The 19868-nt window shown below is 58.7% G+C and overlaps 1 protein-coding gene across 1 annotated transcript in view; it reads left to right on the top strand.

The window, feature by feature from the left end:
• Window positions 1–19868, top strand: part of LOC144725093 (polycystin-1-like protein 2) — a 41899-nt gene that overhangs the window by 6347 nt on the left and 15684 nt on the right. The window contains exons 8-36 of the mRNA XM_078604566.1: window positions 378–522; window positions 1372–1593; window positions 1914–1999; window positions 2289–2476; window positions 3215–3684; window positions 4019–4208; window positions 5228–5348; window positions 5529–5658; window positions 5753–5944; window positions 6049–6194; window positions 7930–8100; window positions 8338–8463; window positions 8582–8782; window positions 9460–9578; window positions 9989–10103; window positions 10798–10935; window positions 11368–11587; window positions 11856–11981; window positions 12087–12175; window positions 12340–12570; window positions 12742–12843; window positions 12957–13135; window positions 13325–13471; window positions 14213–14412; window positions 15195–15391; window positions 15503–15860; window positions 17084–17342; window positions 18407–18620; window positions 19324–19414. Of these exons, the coding sequence (XP_078460692.1) occupies window positions 378–522; window positions 1372–1593; window positions 1914–1999; window positions 2289–2476; window positions 3215–3684; window positions 4019–4208; window positions 5228–5348; window positions 5529–5658; window positions 5753–5944; window positions 6049–6194; window positions 7930–8100; window positions 8338–8463; window positions 8582–8782; window positions 9460–9578; window positions 9989–10103; window positions 10798–10935; window positions 11368–11587; window positions 11856–11981; window positions 12087–12175; window positions 12340–12570; window positions 12742–12843; window positions 12957–13135; window positions 13325–13471; window positions 14213–14412; window positions 15195–15391; window positions 15503–15860; window positions 17084–17342; window positions 18407–18620; window positions 19324–19414 (5173 nt within the window). The remainder of the gene's footprint in view (window positions 1–377; window positions 523–1371; window positions 1594–1913; window positions 2000–2288; window positions 2477–3214; window positions 3685–4018; window positions 4209–5227; window positions 5349–5528; window positions 5659–5752; window positions 5945–6048; window positions 6195–7929; window positions 8101–8337; window positions 8464–8581; window positions 8783–9459; window positions 9579–9988; window positions 10104–10797; window positions 10936–11367; window positions 11588–11855; window positions 11982–12086; window positions 12176–12339; window positions 12571–12741; window positions 12844–12956; window positions 13136–13324; window positions 13472–14212; window positions 14413–15194; window positions 15392–15502; window positions 15861–17083; window positions 17343–18406; window positions 18621–19323; window positions 19415–19868) is intronic.

Below are 19868 nucleotides of genomic sequence, written 5' to 3'. Positions count from 1 at the left end.
CCACTCCTGCTCCCCACTCCTGCAGCTCTGCCCTCGCACAGCACGCATGCTTCTGCGTACTTGTGCGCACGTGTGCACGTGTGTGTGTGCACGTGTGTGTGTGCGCGTGTGCGTTCGCGCGTGTGCGTGTGCGCGCGTGTGTGTGCGCGCACGTGTGTGTGTGTGGAGAGCGGTAGTGTAGCGGTTAGCGCTGTGCGGTACTAACCCGGCCATCTGAGTTCGATTCCTGCTCACGGCCATCAACAGTAACAATTTTCTGAATCAGTCCTGTGCCTCCCCTTGGTCAACTCAGCCTCAAATAGTGGTCATCGCTACTCGGGAGACAAAATCTATTAAGGCTACTCGCGGGATCTTTTGTCTTCGTCTTGTGTGAGTAGGAGATGCAGGTGGAGGTGCGTGTGGAGGCTGGCACCCCAGAGCGTGTGCTGTTCGAGCTTCTGGGAGTGAAGGGACTCGTTTCGGAAGAGAGGGAGGCGGCTAATGCCAGCCACGCGATCTACCGCATCCCCGTCAGCCAGCAAGGTGGCACAGACACACATCCAGACTGACGCGTACACACGCACACTTTCCTACACCAACAGACTCACCCGAAGCCACCAAAATCCTCCCAGTTTCCCACCCAGACTCACTCAGACTCCCTCAGATTCACCCAAAGCCACGCAGACTAACTCACACTGAGCCAGACTAATATGTGGATATGATTTGGCAAAAATGGCTGCACTGGGTGGGACGCACGCAGGGATGGGTGAGGGCCCGTGGAGCGGTCCCCACGGGTCTTGCGACTCAGGGCCAGGACCTCACAGCGGGTGGTGGGAGACCGTGAGGGCAGATCTAGGAGGTCGCCGCGTATTAACCTTGTAGTAGCAGCAACAGCTGTGAGATCTGGCGGAGAGGACAATGCGCTGATAACACAGAGTGATTACACAGAGTGATTACACAGAGTGTAATCAGCGCAAATTGTCCTTGCAGGACTGGAACGCTTGATGTGTACTTGTCTGTGCAAGTTTGTTTGCATGTAAATGTTCATGAGCTTGTTGGTGTGAATGTGTGTGTGTGTAAGGGGCAGCGGTAGTGTAGCCGTTAGCGCACTGTGCTACCAACCCGGCGATCCGAGTTCGGATCCCGCTCATAGCCAACACAAGTGATGATTATCTGAACCGGTCCTGGGCCTCCTCTAGGTCGACTCGGCCTCAAATGAGTGCCTGGTTCTGTCTGCAAACATCAACACTGGAGAGACAAAGGCGGCTGGGCGTGGTACTGGCCACATCACCCTCTCGTGCACCGTATCGGCCTTCATAAGATCTCACTAACAGCAATTGCCCCAACGGCCTGTGTGGGTTACACGGGGGTCTTTGTGTACGTGTGCGACAGATGTGTTCTCGGTGCGCGTCACGGTGAGCGACCGCTTTGCCAACGTGTCGGCGCTCGCCGGGAACGTGACGAGTGTTTGGGGCGTCGCCGAGCTATCTCTGGACGCGACGCTGACCGTCACGGCCCCTCCGGGCCGCGCCGTGTTCCGTGCAACTGCCCGTGACCGGGACCACCTGCCCCCCGACGTTCGCTACAGCGCCAACTTTGGGGACGGTCGCGCAGGTGAGCACGACACCCTGGAGCGGTGAGGGTGGCGTGGGGTTTTCCTGACTCATCTCATCTCTCGGGTGACTCACACGAGGATCACTCGTAAGAATCGCGTTTGAATGACCGGCGTTAGTTATGTGCGGATGCGCCTTTCGGTTAATGAAAGGAAGCAGGACGGAACAAATGCATGCATAACATCTGTAGCAATGAAGTCGCCCTGAATCATGACAACTCGTAGATTTACTGCGGTGATTGCTCGACGAACGTCACTGCTCAACCATGGCCGCGTGGTAACGGAGCGATGTGGCTGATGCATTCTGGGTCACCTGTGCCAGGTTCCAGTCAACTGAGGGACCTGCAGATCCGGCACGTTTATCGACAACCAGGGACCTACCTCGCCCAGTTCAACCTGAGCAACCAGGCACGCCCTGTCCGCACATGCACCCTGCACCTTACACCCTGCACCCTCCACCCTGCACCGCAGTGTTATCTTATATACAGGGTGCATGCACTGTGTGTGTAATGTAACTGAGGAATGTCTCTCATGTTATTGACGCTGTAGGTGAGAATTGTGTCTCTCTGGGTGTGACGCTGTAGGTGAGCGCGGTGAGTGTGGTGACGGGTTGTGACGCTCTAGGTGAGCGCGGTGAGTGTGGTGACCGGTTGTGACGCTCTAGGTGAGACTCGTCTCTCTGGGTGTGACGCTGTAGGTGAGCACGGAGTCGCTGGAGGTGAGGGTGCACGTGGAGCCGGGCGAGGGGGCCGACTGTGGGATGGTGGGAGTTGCAATCGCGGGGGGCGCAGCCGCGCGCGCTGACGCTCTCCCCCACGCGCTGTGGCGGCCGCTCACTCTCCGTGCCATCGTCACGGCCAACTGCAGCCGCACCGCCTCACTGCGGTAAGCCACAGGCACTCGTTCCCTTCAGCCGTGATGGCTGCAGTCACCCCGGATCACTTCAAGTTGCACGAGCGTCACTGTGGCCAAAGCCGCCAATGCCACCACCACATCTCCTCACCAGCACTCCCTCCCCTGCGCCAGATCCCACAGCTGCTCCTGCAGGGTAGAGACGCAGCGACCTCCGACGTCTGCCCTCACAGTCTCCCACCGAATCGTATTTACAGCGCTCACGGCCATGTTCTCTTGCGGACATCTGTATTGCTTCTCCTGTCTTGCCACGAACTCCCGAGCATCTGTCTCAGAGCCCTGAGTTCAAATATCAGCGACTTCATTTCGGGCTGCTTAGTTCGGGTTCAGTTCAGGAATGCAGATCCTCAAAGTACCCTTCTCTTTGCACTCGGACTCACGCCACTCCTCTCGCAAAGCGGTTTCCCCAGGCATTCACAAACCATACAAACCTGCCCTGCTGAATGGGCACGCCTCTTGACCACCTGCTCACAGCGCCCCCCCCTCCCTCCCCCACATGATGGACATTAATGCCTCGGTACACAAAGTTCAATCCCACCCCGACCTCCTCTCCTCCCATCCACGACTCGCGATCTGTCCACAGGAAGCCATGACCACCGCAGATGGCCAGATTCACGTGCGCATTGAGGAGCCCACATTCTCAGAGCGGCTGCCAATGGAATTTGCATTTGACGCTCGTGACCACGTCGGTTCCTCGCGTTTGTGTTGAAGGCTTCTGCGCTACAAATGGCGGCTGGTTTCCATGGAGACAAATGATGCCATCCGCTTTCCCATCTCCGTGGAGACTCACCACCCCGAGCTCACGGTGCCGGGCCGGACCCTGGCACCCGGACTTCACCGCGTGGTGTTCACGGCCTGGATGGGAGGAGGAGGAGGAAATGTGGAGGAGGAGGAAGAGGAGGACGATCGCTGGGAGGGGGGCGATGGCTCTGAGCCGCCTGACTCGGCACCAGACTTTGGCCGCGCCGAGGCATTTGTGTCGTTGCGCCCAGGGTCGCTGGTGGCGGCTATTGTGGGTGGCGCGGGGCGCACAGTGAGCAGCGGCCGCCCCGTTCTCCTCGACGCCTCTGCCTCGCACGACCCGGACCTGGGCCCCACGGCCATCGAGGGTCTCGCCGTTCCCACACGGAACCCCCAGGCCGTCGCTGCGCCGACCGCTCTCAACTTCTCTTGGGCGTGCGGTGAGTGGCTCCCACAATCGCGATGCCCATGATTACACACGACGCTCGCACCCTGTTAGCGGTAGTCACGCTCGCGCAAGTTTGAACGCGAATCGGCACGCTTAGTCACACATTTTGGCCAATGTACAGGAGGCGTCCGCCGAGCTCCGTGGCGTTATGCTCAGGGAAGTATTTGAGCGTTCGCGCTGTCGCTGCCCGTGGTCGTGAGCTCGAGGTGCACACACAGCGGTGTTCTGTGTCCCGTGCGCACGCGAACCGAAGCCCGGGCTGAATGGGCAGGCTTCTGGCCGGTTTGGACCGGGAGCCACTCGTGCTCTGGTCTTGATCCCTGCAGATGCTTGTGAACCCTCATGCCTGGAGGCCATCTCTCTGAGCCGCCCGGTTTTGGAGCTCCCCTCCGGCTGCCTGGTGGCGGGATCGGAGGTCACGGTGAAGGTGACGGTCTCCGCACCAAGCAAGCCAAGTGCCGAGGCTGAGCAGATGCTGATGGTGGTGACGGGGACCGTGCCAAGAGTGGAGATCGGGTAGGGCATGCTGTAGTTGTGTCATGCTTTGATTTTGTCGTTCTTGAAAAAAGCTTCTTACGTCAATGGGCCTTACTCGAGCAATAAACTTCTGATTCTGGGAGGCACGGGGCCCACGCGGGGGGCACGGGGTCGGAGCTTCGAGTGTCCAAGCGCCGTCTCCTGCTGCATCGCTCCCATCCGCCCTTCAATTCACGGCCGGGATCCGCAAGGCCCAGGCAACTTTTGAGATCGAGGCCACTGCCAAGGTCGGATCCTCCAGGCTGGCTGATTAGTTATGCTGAACAAAGCTCATGCTTTGAAACAAAACCGATAAATTGACTCTGCATAAACGAATTAACCCCTCAAGTCTAATTGGACCTCAACCAAGCGGTTCGAAAAGGAGTGTTGGCACACGCAATAAGACAAATGCTGGGAATTTCATAGCAAGGCAGGATAAGAAATGCAGAAGTCAATAAGAGAACGAGGCTGATGAGTGCTGTAGATATGATAGAGCAAAGCCGCTGTGCTGGGTGGGAGAGGGCCGATTGCATTGGAGCGGTCTTCACGAGTCCGGCGACCTAGGGGGAGACCTAAGAGTGGGTGGTGGGGGGAGACTGTGAGGGGAGATCTCGGAGGATGCTGTGTAGCAGCTGTGGGATCTAGTGGAGGGTAAAGAGCATTGGTGAATCATGGGACCTCCTTTGCCAGTACCAAAATATGAGAATAGGTTTTCCCCTTTTTTCTGGCAACAAAACAGCTGTGTTAAGATGTTAGAACACCAAACTGAAACCTTTTGCAAGGGATCATGTCTGCATTAACCACAATACGTGTGGTCTTTAGACATGTCATGAAGGTTATCATTACGAGATGTATTACATGTATCCCGTTTGAAACACAAGCCAAGTTCTCAAAGTTCCCGCACTCCGGGGCCAAAGGCAAGAGGTGAGAACAAATCCTGGAGTCGGCCTTGTGGCCAAGCGCAGCTCCCGGGGACCCTAGACTGCCCCTCCTCCCCAACGTGTCTCCCGTGTCCACAGCTGCATCTCGAACTGCGGGGCCAAGGTGATCCCGGGTCAGCGGCTGGCGCTTCACTGCACGTGTCACGACTGTCAGGGCCCAGTGTCCTACAACTGGTCCCTGAGACAGCGAGAGGAGCAGGTACAGATGTTCGAGTGCGAATAGAGAGACGTCGTGTGTGGAGACCTGGGTCCGTGTTAATTGATGGAAACCTGGGTCAGGGTTAACTCACAGAGACTCCTCTCCAGCAAGCCATCGCCACGCGTTGCACAAATGCCACGGTGCAATTACGGAGACTGTATGGTGGTTGTGGATGCTTAGGATGCAGCACTGGTGGAACGGGATGTGGACTGGGCAGCGGTGAGCACCACGGGACGGGAGCAGCCGTACCTCGTGTTCACGCCGGGAGCTCTGAGCAACCACACGGGAAACGGCATCATCCGGGTCACAGGTGAGACCCCACCTCGTGCTCCTGCGTGCTCCTGCGTGCCGCTGTTTGCTCCTACGTGTTGCTACGGAGTGACACGTATCGCCTTCCTTTGCAGTGTCCAACCAGGGCGCCGTGGCGCTGGCTGAATTTGCGGTGGTGGTGGTGCCGCCCCCGCGCCGCGGCCGCTGCTCCGTGAGCCCCGATGCAGGCTGGGCGCTCTCCACGCGCTTCTCCGTGCTCTGCTCAGAGTTCAGCTCTCCTGAGCCTCCGCTCGTTTACTGCTTCACCGCCGAAGACGGACACGCGTGTACGCACGCACGTGCATCCGCACGTACACACACACTCGCACGTGCTCGCGCGTCACCTGCTCGCGCGCGCATGCCGACTGACGTGTCTCCTGCGGTGTCGCAGCCTCCCTGCTGCAGTGCGGAGCGGAGCCCATGATGGAGGCCGTGCTGTTGCCCGCGGGGGACCCAGCGCATGGCGGGCGCCTCCTGCTGCGTGTCTCCGTGACGGACGCGCTCGGAGCTGCGCTCTCCCAGCTCGTGTCGGTCACGGTGAGACGCCGCCGCCCCATCTCGCAACACGTTGTCCGGTCTGTCTCCTTGAGGCACGTCGCCGCTCGTTGCAGAGGTTCACGGTTTAGATCTGGCAGGCCGCCCTGGTTAACACTGCGATTGTATTAACCACAAAATACTTTGGGCCGTCTGCTTCGCAGGGCATGTTAAAGATCTCGTGACATCATTTGAAGAGTAGACCATTGTGTACTGGCGTCACGATAAAAAAAAATACCAAATTAAAAAATTCCACGCACACTCACACGAGTGAGCGAGTGAGTTGGTGACCTTCAGCGTACTGGTTGAACAGTGTGGATGATGACATGAACCAGTCTGGTAAACCTCAACACGGGAGGAGGAGGAATCAACGAGTGAAGTTCATGGGAACAGTGACCATGGCAGTAGCGATAGAAGTGTGAAGAGGAGCCAACTGACTGCCAGTGGAGTGAGCGAGGGACCGGAATTAATTGGTGCTGAACCCTCACCTTGACGGCTTTACCTGCTGAGATCACGGGTGGTGGGTTCAGGGTAGGATTACAGTTGGTGGGGTGAATGTGTGGTCAGTGTGAGGTTAGGGCCAGTGGGATCAAGATTTTTGTGATGAGAGGTGAATGGTGTGTGGTTAGGTGGGTGGCCTTTGTGGTGTGGTGAGGTGCGTGGTGTCTGTATGTATGTGTAGTGGTGATACGTGCTGGCAGGGGGGATCGTGAGGCAGCGCGTGGTGGGTGGTTACATCACGGTCCGCAAGCGGGTGCTCACATCGCGGTCCGCATAGGCTCCGCCCCCTCGGGAGCGGAGGGCTATGTAAGGCGATGTGCGCAGGCACTCGGGGAGTTGGTAACCGGTGAATACAGAAGAGGGAGGAAGAGATAGGCCCTGGGACCCCTAGCCCCGCTGCCCTTGTAAGGGCCGGGGCTCTGAGAGGCTCAGAGGCGAGGCCTTGGGATTCACGGTCCGACGCCCTTGTAAGGGCTCGGGCTGTGTAACTCAGTGGTCGAGACCCGTGGCCTGACAAGGCGGGTCTGATAGCTCCCCGTGGGGAGAGCGTAGCCGGAGAGCCTGAGGTGAGGCAGAGATAGGTACGCGTACCCCACGGGGGAGACGGAGTGCGTGGCCGAGTCAGGCACGTGTGACATAGGTGTTATCTCGGTTGGGACTGTTACATGTGCAACCGTTGTGAATAAACAGTGCTGCCCCGTCAACTCGTCTCCCGCCATTATTGAAGATACTACATATGCACCGCACGTAGCTAACCATGCAATCGAAGGTGCGGGGGAAAGACAACAAACTAAAGGCAGAAAGTAGTTCTAAAGAAATTAGTTTTCAATCTAGATGTGATGAGGTGAGTGACATGTGTGGTGAGGTCAGTGGGATGAGTGGGGTGGTGAGTGGCGTGGTGAGTGGGGTGGTGAGTGGCGTGGTGAGTGGTGTGGTGAGTGGGGCGTGTGGCGAGGTGAGTGGGGTGTGTGGCGTGGTGAGTGGGGCATGTGGCGTGGTGAGTGGGGTGAGTGCGTGGTGAGTGGGGTGTGTGGCGTGGTGAGTGGCGAGTGTAGCGTGGTGAGTGGTGAGTGGGGCGTGTGGCGTGGTGAGTGAGGTGTGTGGCGTGGTGAGTGGGGTGTGTGGCGTGGTGAGTGGGGCGTGTGGCGTGGTGAATGGGGTGTGTGGCGTGGTGAGTGTGGTGTGGTACGTGGTGAGTGGGATGAGTGGTGAAGTGAGTGGTGTGCTATCCACGTAGGTGGGCGTAGCGCCGGCGGAGGGTGGCGTGGGCCTGGACGTGGGCGACCCACTGGCGCTGGTTCACACGGAGAACGTGGGCGCCCTAGCACAGCTCACCAACGCCGTGGCCTCCGTGCTCAACCAACCCAGCAGCCAGGAGGAGGGGGAGACCCCCCCGCAGAATGCAAAGGTGGGATGGGCACGGATGGGAACACGAGTGGGAACGGGAACGGGAGCAGGGAGAGACACAATGCCGAGCAGGCGCACACGCCGGTTGGTTCTGTCTGCATCCTGACGTTTGCTATTTCTTCCATTCTGTGTGATAACTGATGCATCGCTGCTTGCTGCGTCCTGTGTGCTGCCTGCTGTGTGTTCGTCCGTTGTTCACCGTGCACCGTGCGTGCGCCGTGCGTGCTGGGGGCTGCAGCTGAGGGAGAAGATGATCGTGGCGCTGGGCGAGATGCCGGTCCGCGGGGTGCAGGGTGCTCAGCAGCTCTCGGAAGCTTTGAGCCAGATCACCGCCCGACCCAACGAGCTCAGCCACCGAGCGCGGGTACCAGCGGCACGGCCGCAACTTGCACCGATACCGCAACCCTCGACCGTGACCGCGAGCGCCGCCGCTGCCACGTCACCACCGGCGCGCGTCCGTGTCGTGCGCGTGTCCCCGACAGCTGCGAGCCAGCGCTACGCTGTCCACGCTGAGCGCGTCCCTCCAGGGCGCGGCCGTCCGGGACGGGGAGGAGCGGGAGCGGGAGCAGGGCGCCGCCGGCATGGAGCAGGGCGCCCGGTGCCTCGTAGCCGTGGCGAGCAACATCCTCCAGGTCACCGGGGAGACGGCTCACGGCCGAGGAGAAGACCGCGACGCGGGCCAGGTAGCGGCGCATCTGTGCGCGCGCGTGGCCCTCGCCCCACCCCCTTGTGCGCCGTGCCAGCCCTCGGGGGCACTTGCCCCAACAACCTGCGTGGGCTCCACGGGATTCTTTGTCTTGTGTATGCGTGTGGCTCAGCGGTAGAAGGTGACATCTCGGTTGTTGAGGATTGACTCGGCCAATCGGCCAACTCGGGCCAATTTGTGGGGAAGTCGACAACAGCTCACCTGTGAATGGATTCACCCCCCACCAAAGGAATGTGGAATTTCCTTGACTGGCTCAGGGTAGCAAATCACTTTGACTCGTGTGTGTGTGGGTGCGTACGTGTGCGTTCACTCGCGCGTGTGTGCACGTGTACTCGTGCGTGTGGGAGCGGTAGTGCAGCGGATAGTGCGCTGCTCTACAAACACGGCGATCCAGGTTCGATTCCCGCTCAAGGTCAACACAAGTGACGATTATCTGAACCGGTCCTGGGCCTTCCCGAATTAGACTCAGCCTCAAATGAGTACCTGGTGCAGTGTATAAACATCGCCACTGAGGAGACAAAGGCAGCTGTGCATCGTGCTGGCTACCCACCCCCTCACGTGCCATTCCGGCCTTCATAGGTGCTCGTTAACAGCACTTGCTCCTCCAGTCTGTTAAGGCTATACATGGAACTTTGTCTTTGTGCGTGACTCAAGGTGTCGAGGCAGGCTCTGGAGGCCCTGGACACTCTGCAGGGTGTGCTGCTCTCAAAGCGGGTCCCAGGGGAGGGCACGATGCTCGTATCCACGCCGGCTCTGACCCTCGCGATGGACCGGTGCGTACCGACCATGCACACCACGCGACCACGCACACCGCCCGAACCACGCAATGCAATCCAAAGCCTGTCCACGTTCGCATTAGACTCGTATATCCGTGTCTGTTAACTCATCAGCACAATAGTCACCCTATATATGTTGAATGTTCCTCTAACTTGATTTTGTAATTGTACGATGATCAGTCTAAAATAATCTACTGGAGCCGACTCGCGCTACAGGAACTATATCTCATTTAACACTGATTTATGCTGATGCAATATTCTCGATTTTTAATGTGACACAGTTTTTTTTGTACTGATTTCTATTTGCTTCGATGGTGGTTGACGTGGTTGTTGTAGTTATTGTGGTTGCTTGTGGTTGTGGTGGTTGTTGTGGTTGTCGTGGTTGTCGTGGTTGTTGTGGTTGACAGCCGTTCTGGAGACTCGATGTCCGGCTTCGCCATTGGAGGATCCCAGAGCTCGGAGGCGGCCTTCACCCTGCCCAGCGCGCTGCCTCTCCCCTCTGCAGAGCCTGTCGATATCCAGGTGGCCCTCACCTCACCCTCGCTGATCAAAACTCAACAAGGGCAGCCTCACTGAGCGATATGGCTCTCTTTCAGAAGTGATCCGGCGACAAATGATAACTCGACCAGGTGACTTGTCGTGTGGACATTTACGGCGGCCAAGTGCTCTAAACGCGTGTTGATTCTAAATATTGAGGGAACAACCGGAGGACCTATAGAAAAAACCAGACGACAACGCGGAGAACACGCAAGCTCCATAGATGCCGCAGGCGTCAGGGTCGGGATCCAACCCACGACCTCCAGCATATCGGGCGAGGTCGTGAACATCTCGCCAAAGCGGTGCCCCACTCTCACCTCACTCGACTCGACTGTTGCGCTGTTTCTTTGTACGCTGACCACCAAACGCTCACGTATCCATGAACCGGTCCTGGGCCTCCCCTAGGTCGACTCAGCCTCAAATGAGTACCTGGTGCAATGTGTAAACATCGCCACTAGGGAGACAAAGGCGGCCGGGCGTGGTGTTGGCTACCCACCCCCTCGTGTGCCGTGCCGGCCTTTATAGGTGCTCGCTAACACCACTTGCCCCTACAGTCTGCTAAGGCTACACGGGTTTTTTGTATTTGTATCTGTATGTGCGTTTGTGTGCATGCGTGTGTGCGTGCGTGTGTGCGTGTGTTCGTGCGTGCGTGTGCGTGCGTGTGTATGTGTGCGAGTAGATGGTGAGCTTCGTGTCGAACCCGTTTGCCTGGTCGGCGGAGGGAGCGGAGGTGAGCGGCCCGGTCAGCAGCCTCTCCCTTCTCTCCGCCGTGGACCGCGCTCCGATCCCCGTGCACAACCTGAGCCAGCCCATCGAGGTGAGGGCTCCACACAGCAGGGGGGAGGTGCCAGTGGCCAATCCGAAGCATGGGCCGTGGATATTCCCCGGAGAAAACGGGTTGAATATTTTTTATTGACGTGAGGACCAATTTAAAACGTTTAAAATATCACGACTGACGTCCCACCTCTTGGAAAGTTTCACGAGCGGCCTCTGGGAGATGCCGTGTGAGCCCTGGGTTCGCGACAATGTCACGGGATATTCAAAGTCCGCTGGGAAGCGGTAATACGCTTTAGTTAATGCACACCCCGGTATTAACTGGGGCGGCCCGCCGGAACGGCTGGGCTATTGCTCGGCCGCGTCACGGCCCACGACGCCCCGAGGTGACGCGTGCGGTCGCGCACGCGTCACCCCGGCGCTCGTGTTGTTCAAACCCCGTGCCATCGTCCGCCTCGCCCTCGCGCCGTTGCAGATAATGCTGCCGCAGGCCGCTCCCTCGGAGCCGAGCCGTGCGCTGGTGCCGGGAGACGGGCGGCTCACCCTGCTGCAGGTGAACGTGACGCGGGACGACCTCACGCTGGTGGTCACCGTGGAGACGGGCGGGCAGGCGATGCGCCTCGCGCTCTTCCTGTCGCAGGGAGAGGAACCGACAGAGCGGCGGCACAACCTGAGCGTGTCGGTGGACACGCGCGGTGAGGCACGGCGGGGTAACGCGACAACAACAACCGCCATTCGCCACTAAGTGGCGGTGACGTCACCACGACGCTTGTGCCAGGCCATGTGCACCTTGAGGCCACGTGAAGTGTCGAACGCCCGCTGGCAGGAGTAACACGCACGCGTGCACACACGCGCATGCACACACGCGCATGCACACACGCGCATGCACACACGCGTGCACACACGCACGCGTGAGGCGCAGGATCACGCGCCGGCACCCCCCTCCCCGCTGTCGCCGTGCAGGCACCGAGTACACGTGGCTCGTGGAGCCCGAGGAGCTGCCGGGCGCCGGAACTTACTACGTGGGCGTGCAGGCAGAGCACGTGCAGGCAGAGCACGTGCAGGCAGAGCACGGCGCCGATGGCACAGGTGGGGGACCCGCTCGGCAACGTGCGGAGGATGCCGTGGTTTGGGGGTGCGGGTTGGATGGGGTTTGTCTGACGCGGCGGCTGCTGCTGTTGTGGTTTTTTGCAGGAAACGCGTCGTTCTGGGTGGGAACGTTCGCCACTCGCTGTCTCTACTGGCACGAGACGCAGCGACGCTGGGCAGGGGATGGGTGCAGAGTGGGTGCTTCCCACGCCACGCTGCGTCACAGCACGGACCACTTCATCACCCCACACCATACCAGAGCGCATCGCATCTCACCAGATAACACCGCGCCTCGCTTACCCCCAGCACGGCACAATACACCGCAACCGCACCGCGTGACCCGCTGTGTGTGTGTCAGGTGGGCCCCCTCACCACCGCGACGCTCACCCACTGCCTGTGCTCTCACCTGACGTCGTTCGGCGCGGGCTTCCTGGTGATGCCCAATGTGGTGGATGTGTCGCGCACGGCCGAGCTCTTCGCCACCGTGTCGGAGAACCCAGTGGTGGTGAGCGTCGTGGCCGCCGTGCTGCTCCTCTACCTCCCCATCGTGGTGTGGGCACGGCGCAAAGACCGCCAGGACCTCGCCAAGGTGCATGCGCGGCGCGAGCACGTGCACACGTCCGCAATAGTATCGGCGTGCGGATACGTGCAGATACGTGCAGATACGTGCAGCCTCTCGGAGCGTTTGTTGATGCGCAGGCGGCGGCGCAGGCGGCATCCCTCGCCGGAGAGTGACGCTCCCCCTGGCTGTCGGTCGCAGGTGAAGGTGACCGTCCTGGCCGATAACGACCCCCAGGCCCGGCAGCGCTACCTCGTCACGGTGTACACGGGCCACCGGCGCGGGGCCTGCACGACCGCCAAGGTGCGGGGGCCGGGGGTGGCGCGGCGGGGCGGTGGCGCGGTCGCGTCGGTAGAGGCGGGCGCACGTGCGCAGGCGGAGGGGAAGAGCGAGGTGTCGAACCCGGGCGTGGGCAGGTGACGCTGACGCTGTACGGCGCCGACGCGGAGAGCGAGCCGCACCTGCTGGCGGACGAGCGCAAGCCGTTGCTGGAGCGCGGCGGCGTCGACTCGTTCCTGCTCACGACGCTGGCGCCGCTCGGGGAGCTGCAGGCCGTGCGCTTGTGGCACGACAACTCGGGGAAAGACCCGTCCTGGTACCGCACCGCGCACCGCACGTAATACACACGGAGCGCCACGCCACGCGCACCACGCAGCGCCCCACGCACGTCTCGTGTTCTGTACACACGCGTGTCACGCCGCGTGTCGTGTCGCGTGTCGTGCCGCGTGTCACGCCGCGTGTCGTGTCGCGTGTCGTGCCGCGTGTCACGCCGCGTGTCGTACAGGTACGTGAGTCGCGTGGTCGTGCAGGACCTGGAGCAGGAAGAGCGATTCCACTTCCTGTGCGACGCATGGCTCGCACTCGACGTGGGGGAGGGGTCGCTCGACCGCGTCTTCCCAGCGGCGAGCACCACGGATCTCAAGCAGTTCCGGTGACGCGCACACTCACGCACACGTTACACAAGTGCGCGTACGCACACAGACAAGCACGTACATGCAGCATGCATGTACGCACACACGCACAAGCATACACGCACAAGCATACACACACGCATACTTACACACACATGTGCGTGCAACACGTGTGTATGCGTACCCGTGGTGTGGCCAACGCGGTGCATGTACACATGGCACGTGTGTGCACGTGGGCACGCAGTTCGAGGAGCGCACACCTCATGCTCACCGCCCAACGGCTCCCCACTCACCCTCACCACTCTGCACACTCACCCCTCGCTGACCATTCCAAGCACATGCTAGTCGCCATTCACCCTCATCCCTCACATCTCATCATCACCTCTGCATGTATATTTGACACGCAGCTGCATTTGTCACGTGTCCCTGTTCACACACCAGTGCAGGAATCACCCTAAATCTATTTTGCTGTTCTATAACTTTACTGTGCACGGCCGTAAAATAATTGATTTATTTAAAGTCACATCGATTGATGTTTGTGTACTGCTTGAGATTGTTTGCGTAATACGGTGGTGTCTGCCCCGATTTGTATTCGGTTGTTTTTGCTCCGATTTATATTTGCTTCATCGCTGCACATTATTCAATGTTATTGCTTTCGTCAACGTTGGTGACCAAAGTTGGTGACCTTGCCTGGTGAGGTCTCGCCCGCCGGTGACACCAATTAACCGTGCAATTCCCCGGCCCTGGCATCGCCTCCCCAGGAACCTCTTCTACCAGAAGACCACACGAGACTTCCGCGACGGACACCTCTGGTTCTCCGTGCTGAGCCGCCCACCCCGCAGCCCTTTCACCTGCGTGCAGCGCGTCTCCTGCTGCCTGTCCTTGTTGCTGTGCACCATGCTTACCAGCATCATGTTCTGGGGCGTCCCCACGGGCCCGCCAAATGCCAAACTCGATCTTGGTGAGCAGCCGCCTCACCGTTCCTCTCCCCCCGCCTCACTCCCACAGGGCCCCGTGTCTACAGCTGCGTGGATCTGCGTGGATGAGGAGAGGTGGCGCGGTGGTGGTCGGCCACGCACCGTGTGACGAACCCGGTGACCCGAGTTCCATTCCCGCTCACGGCCACCAATAGGTCCTGGGCCTCACCTAGGTCGACTCAACCTCAAATGAGTACCTGGTGCGATGTAAAACATCGCCGCTCAGGAGATGAAGGTGCCAGGCGTGGTTCTGGCCACCATTACCCTCGTGTGCCGTGCCGGCTTTCATAGATGCTCGCTAACAGCACTTGCCCCAACAGCCTGTTAAGGCTATATGGGAGATCTTTGGGTTTTTCTGCCTGGGGAGAGGTGGCAGAGTGGTCAGCACGCTGTGGTACAAATTCAGTGACGTGAGTTCAAGTTTCAGCCGCGGCTAACATCAGTGGCAAGCGATATCCGAACCGGTCCCGCACATGCCGTAGGTCGACTCGTCCTTGAAAGAGGACCTGGCGTGGTGTCAACACCAGCGCTGGGGAGACAGAAGTAGCCAGCTCAATGGGTACTCGCTGGCAGCGTTCGGCCCAACAGCGTATTGTAGGCTAAGCAAGGGATTTTTGTATTTGGTGATGATGAAAATGGTCATGATGGTTGTGATGTTATTATGGGGGTGGTGGTGGTGATGATGGTAGTAATGGTGATGATGGTAGTAATGGTGATGTAGATGGTAATAGTGGTGTTGGTGGTGATGTCGGCGATGTCGTCACAGGTGGGATTGAGATCACGTGGACAGAAGTGATGATCGGCATCGAGAGCTCCATCCTTATGTTCCCTATCAACCTCCTCATCGTGCAGTTCTTCCGCAACGTGCGCCCCAAACCCAACCGCCTGTCTCCAAGGCAACCGGCCCGATCCGCCCTCCCCGCCAAACCCGAGCCTCCTATCAACAAACCCGCGAGCGTTCAGGTGAGAGGAGAGCCCCATAACCAGAGCCGGACTCGGGGTCCGTGGCAGCGTGGCCTGCATGCTGCCGCGTGCTCTTCCGTGCCTCCCCTCCCCCCTCCGCGTCGCGAGCAGGAGCTGCGCAGGCTGGCACGCCGTGTGCTGCGGGCGCTGTGGCCCCGAGACGCCCCGAGGGTGGCGGCCGCCGTGGCGGACGAGTCGGACGCGTGCCGCCTCACGGGGCTCGAGATGAGGACGCTGGCGGCGCCGGAGCGGCGCGTGGCGCCGCTCGGCCGGGGACGGGGCGCGCGCGAGCGGCGCGGAGAAGAGCGCGGGGGGCCGCCCTGCGGCGCGGACGGGGAAGTGTCTCGGCTGCTGGCGCTGGTGTCGGACGCGGCACGGGCGCCGGCCTCTGCCAACGGCGACTTCTATGGCCCGGAGCGCAGGCACCTGGACTCGGTGTGCCTCGCCCTGGAGAAGCTGCCGCCCCCAGGTGTGAGAGCTGCACCCGCCCGGGGTCTCCACCGTCTCTCCCGGCGGATCCCCACCGCCGCAGGGCGATCGCAAACTCCTCCCAACTGAGGGCGAAAGCGTCAGCTCCCTCCGACTGTTTGTAACACGGGGGCATGATAACTTCTGAAGATCAAAGGTGAAGATCCTCGTGCAGGATTGTGTTGCTATTCAGAACTCGCCCTACTGAGAAGGGAGAGGCAGTGGCAGGACCATGAAGGGTCTGCAAGATGAGATGTTTGTGTCATTGTGTATGTGAGTCGTCGTGTAGGCGAGTCATCGTGTAAGTGTGTCTCGTGTAGTGTAGTGGTTAGCGCGCTGCGCTACGAACCTGGCGACTCAAATTCGATTCCCGCTCACGGCTAACACCAGTGATTATTATCTAAACCGTTCCAGGACCTCCCCTAGGTCGACTCAGCCTCAAATAAGTACAGTTGCCTCGCGTTTTATGCGCGTTTATGTAACGCGATTTAGAAATAGCGCGTTAGATTAGTTTACACTTATTTTTGTTATGCATGCACGGTTATTGAAATAACGTGTTCCAGCGCGTTGGCCACGGTGTACGGAACGCACTGCGAGACTGCCAGTACGCTCACCAGCTTCAAAACCAGGCTACAGTCTACATTATAGACTGCCAGTACACTCACCAGCTTCAAAACCAGGCTACAGTCTACATTAGTGGTTTTTTTATTCACTTTATTTTGTATTCTTATTTTTCTTCTATTTACGTGACTTTACCAAAAGAACCAAAGAATATGAATTCCTGCAGTCACGAAAGTTTTAAGTAAAAATTAATCTCAATGTGTTAAAAAAAAATTTAAACTTTATTTTCCTTTATTTAAATAGGCTATCTTTATACATGTATGGTAGTATTGTAAATATGTTACTGTAACCAGTGAAATATGTAGACGCAAGAATGAGGTTCGATAGCGTGATCTCCCTCACCCCAACCATTTACTTTATTGATTATGGGATTTAGAGTTACACGCTGTTTTTTTAAGAATACACCCCCCCCCCCCCCATGTAAAACGAGAGGGAGCTGTACCTGGTGGGATGTGTGAACATCGCCACGAAGGAGACAAGAGTGACAGAGCGTGGTGCTGGCACCCACCCCTTCGTGTGCCGTGCCGGTCTTCATAGGTGCTCGCGAACAGCACTTGCCCCAACAGTCTGGTAAGGTTATACGGGGGATCTTTGTCTTGTCAGGCGAGGGTGCGGGCGCCGACTCGGCGGAGCTGTGCGTGCATCTGCAGCGCGTGCTGCACGGCCTGGACGCCGGTCGCTACGGCGACGTGATGCGGGAGGTGGACGTCCTGGCCGGGCAGCTCGGTCGCTACGACAACGCCCTGCGCGAGGTGGACGTGCTGCCCGGGCGCTTCTATTACCGTGGCGACGCAATGCGGGAGGTGGACGTGCTGCCCGGGCGCCCCGGGCCCACCGCCCCTTCTGCGGCCTCCGGGACCTCGTGAGCACCGCGTCCGGCCCTCTCTGGAAGCGCATATATTTCGTTCCATTTTTGTCAATTTCCTCCCAATTTATTTCATGCCAATCGTGCATCAAGAATCCTTTCGGATCTCACGCAGAGCGGTGCAGCCCTCCGTGTTGAAGACCGGCCCGTGGAAGAGGATAACACCGAGCTACCTCTAAGAAGTGACCTCTGGTCCACACACAGTAGGGGGGAAGCTCTTTCCACTCGCTCTGCATATGAGATTGTTGTCTATCACGTGACGGTCAACATATTTTAGCTGCAGTTTAGCCATGTTAAGTGCAAATGCAAATTTAACGTGGATTTTTTTTGTGCATTCACCGAACTTGAAAAGCCAGTTGAATCACAGGCAGCTGAAACTTGGAACTCAGGAGTTCAGTGGTGCCGGCTCAGCGCTCTGACCTGCTCATGTCACCCAGCATTAATGCCAACACTGCGTTGGCATTAACGCTGGGTGACATGAGCAGCCACACAACATCGACCCTGGTTGCCAGCCCATGCGGGTAGCAAGGTCACACAGGACATGGTGTCACGTCGTAACCAAAGAGCGACAACTCTCAACGCCGAAGACCCTCGGACCTTCAGCTGCGTATATATGAATATGCGTGAACATTCGCATCTATGTTGCGTGAATTCATGTGTGTGTAGGCTGGTCAAAGTGCACATAGCCTGGCTAAGCTCTGTGGTGACATCACTGCCATTTTGTGAGTTGTGTATATTGAATGAACATGCGTATTGTGTATTTTCTGAATACGCGCGTGTGCGTCTGTGTGTGTACCCCTCTGTGGAGAGCTGTGGCACACTGATCAGGGTGCTGCGCTGCGAACCCAGCAACCCGAGTTCGATTCCCGCTCATGACCAACAACAGTAATGATTATCCGAACCGATCTCGGGCCTCCCCTAGGTCGACACCACCTCAAATGAGTGCTGGCCACCCACCCCCTTGTGTGCCATGTTGGCCTTCATAGGTGCTCGCTAACAGCATTTGCCCCAACAGTCTAAGGCTACACGGGGGATGTTTGTCTTTGTGCGCGTCTGTGAAGGATGTTGCCTCACGCTGGCACGCCTCCCAGGCGAGGCGGGCTGCCCTGGTGGTGCGTCTACGTGGGCTGGGCCTTGGTGGTGGCCACCAGCGGCGTGTCGGCCTTCTTCACCATGCTCTACGGCCTGCAGTATGGCCGCAAGCGTTCGCTCGAGTGGCTCCTCACCACCAGCATCTCCATCTTCCAAAGTATCTTCATCACTCAGCCGCTCAAGGTGCAGCGCGGGCGACATGACTTACAATTTTTATCCGGTGGAATTCGGATCCCGATTTCAAATCAAGATCCAGGTGTCACCCTGGCCAAAGCCGCTCATGTCACCACCGCACCTCCTCGTCAGCGCATTCTACCCTCTGCCACATCTCATAGCTGCTGCTGCTGCAGGGTAGAGAGGCGGCGAACTCCTAGATCTGCTCTCAGTCTCCCACCACCCGCTGCGAGGTCCTGGCCCTTGGTCGCTGGACCCGTGGAAACCGCTTCAATGCCCGTTTCGGCAACGGGCCCTCACCCATCCTGCACGCGTCCCATCCAGCGCAACCATTTTTGTCAAATCATATCTAAAATACTCACCTGCCATGTTTTCTTATAGACTTCTGCATTGCTTCTCTTGTCTTGCCACTAAATTTCCAGCATCTGTCTCTCAAATGCCGACACCTTCTGTTTAAGCTGCAGTCAGGGTCCAAGTGCTGTGATCTGCACAGTAAAGCAGCTCCTCAAACGCCCTCTCCTCCTAGCACTGGGACTCGTTTCACTTCTCCCACACCGTGTCTGTGAGTCGGGTTCACGAGGGGGCTGAGCCTCCAGCAGGCGAGCTCGGCTCCTCTGACGTGATGGGGCTGCGATCCACTCCTGAACGCAGTCCCCTCAAACTTCCACAATCAACTGTCCATGTGCGCCCGCACCCTATGGCTCGCACACAGGTGCTGGGCTTCGCCGTCTTCTTCGCTCTGGTCCTGAAGAAGGGCGACGAGGTGGAGGATGGCGAAGAGCAGATTGAGGACGCCATCGCCGGTCAGTCGCGGTGCCGTGCGTGCACGTGTGTGTGTGTGTGTGAGGGTATGTGTGCGAGTGTGTGTGTGTGTTCAGTGTCCGGCAAAACAATCCCCTAACTCCTTGTCGAGCCGGATGGGCAACACTGTCATGGGCAGTGCTGTGGGGGGCGGGCCAATTCCCATTGGCCTTTCCCCTCATGGCGTTTGTGACCACCACAGCGGCCAAAAGGGGGCTCTGGACGGGTGCGAGGGGCTGGTAACCCCTTCAATTAATTACCCCTAAACCACGATGGAAATGTTTAATTAATAAGCTTGTGCCGGAGGCCCTGGGGGGACAGGCGTCTATGATGCCTCCTGGCCAAACCCCATTTGGCAGAGCCAGGAGACTGAATCCTTATCCTCGGGGCTCCTCCAGAAACAATAAAAAAACACTACGTGTGGCCACGTAGAATGTTCGAATGCTCACTGCGGAG

The sequence above is a fragment of the Lampetra planeri genome, chromosome 22 (genome assembly GCF_965212315.1).
Source record: "Lampetra planeri chromosome 22, kcLamPlan1.2.h2, whole genome shotgun sequence".
NCBI lineage: Eukaryota > Metazoa > Chordata > Hyperoartia > Petromyzontiformes > Petromyzontidae > Lampetra > Lampetra planeri.
Note: the sequence above shows the minus strand (reverse complement) of the source record. Positions and strands in the feature narration are given on the sequence as shown.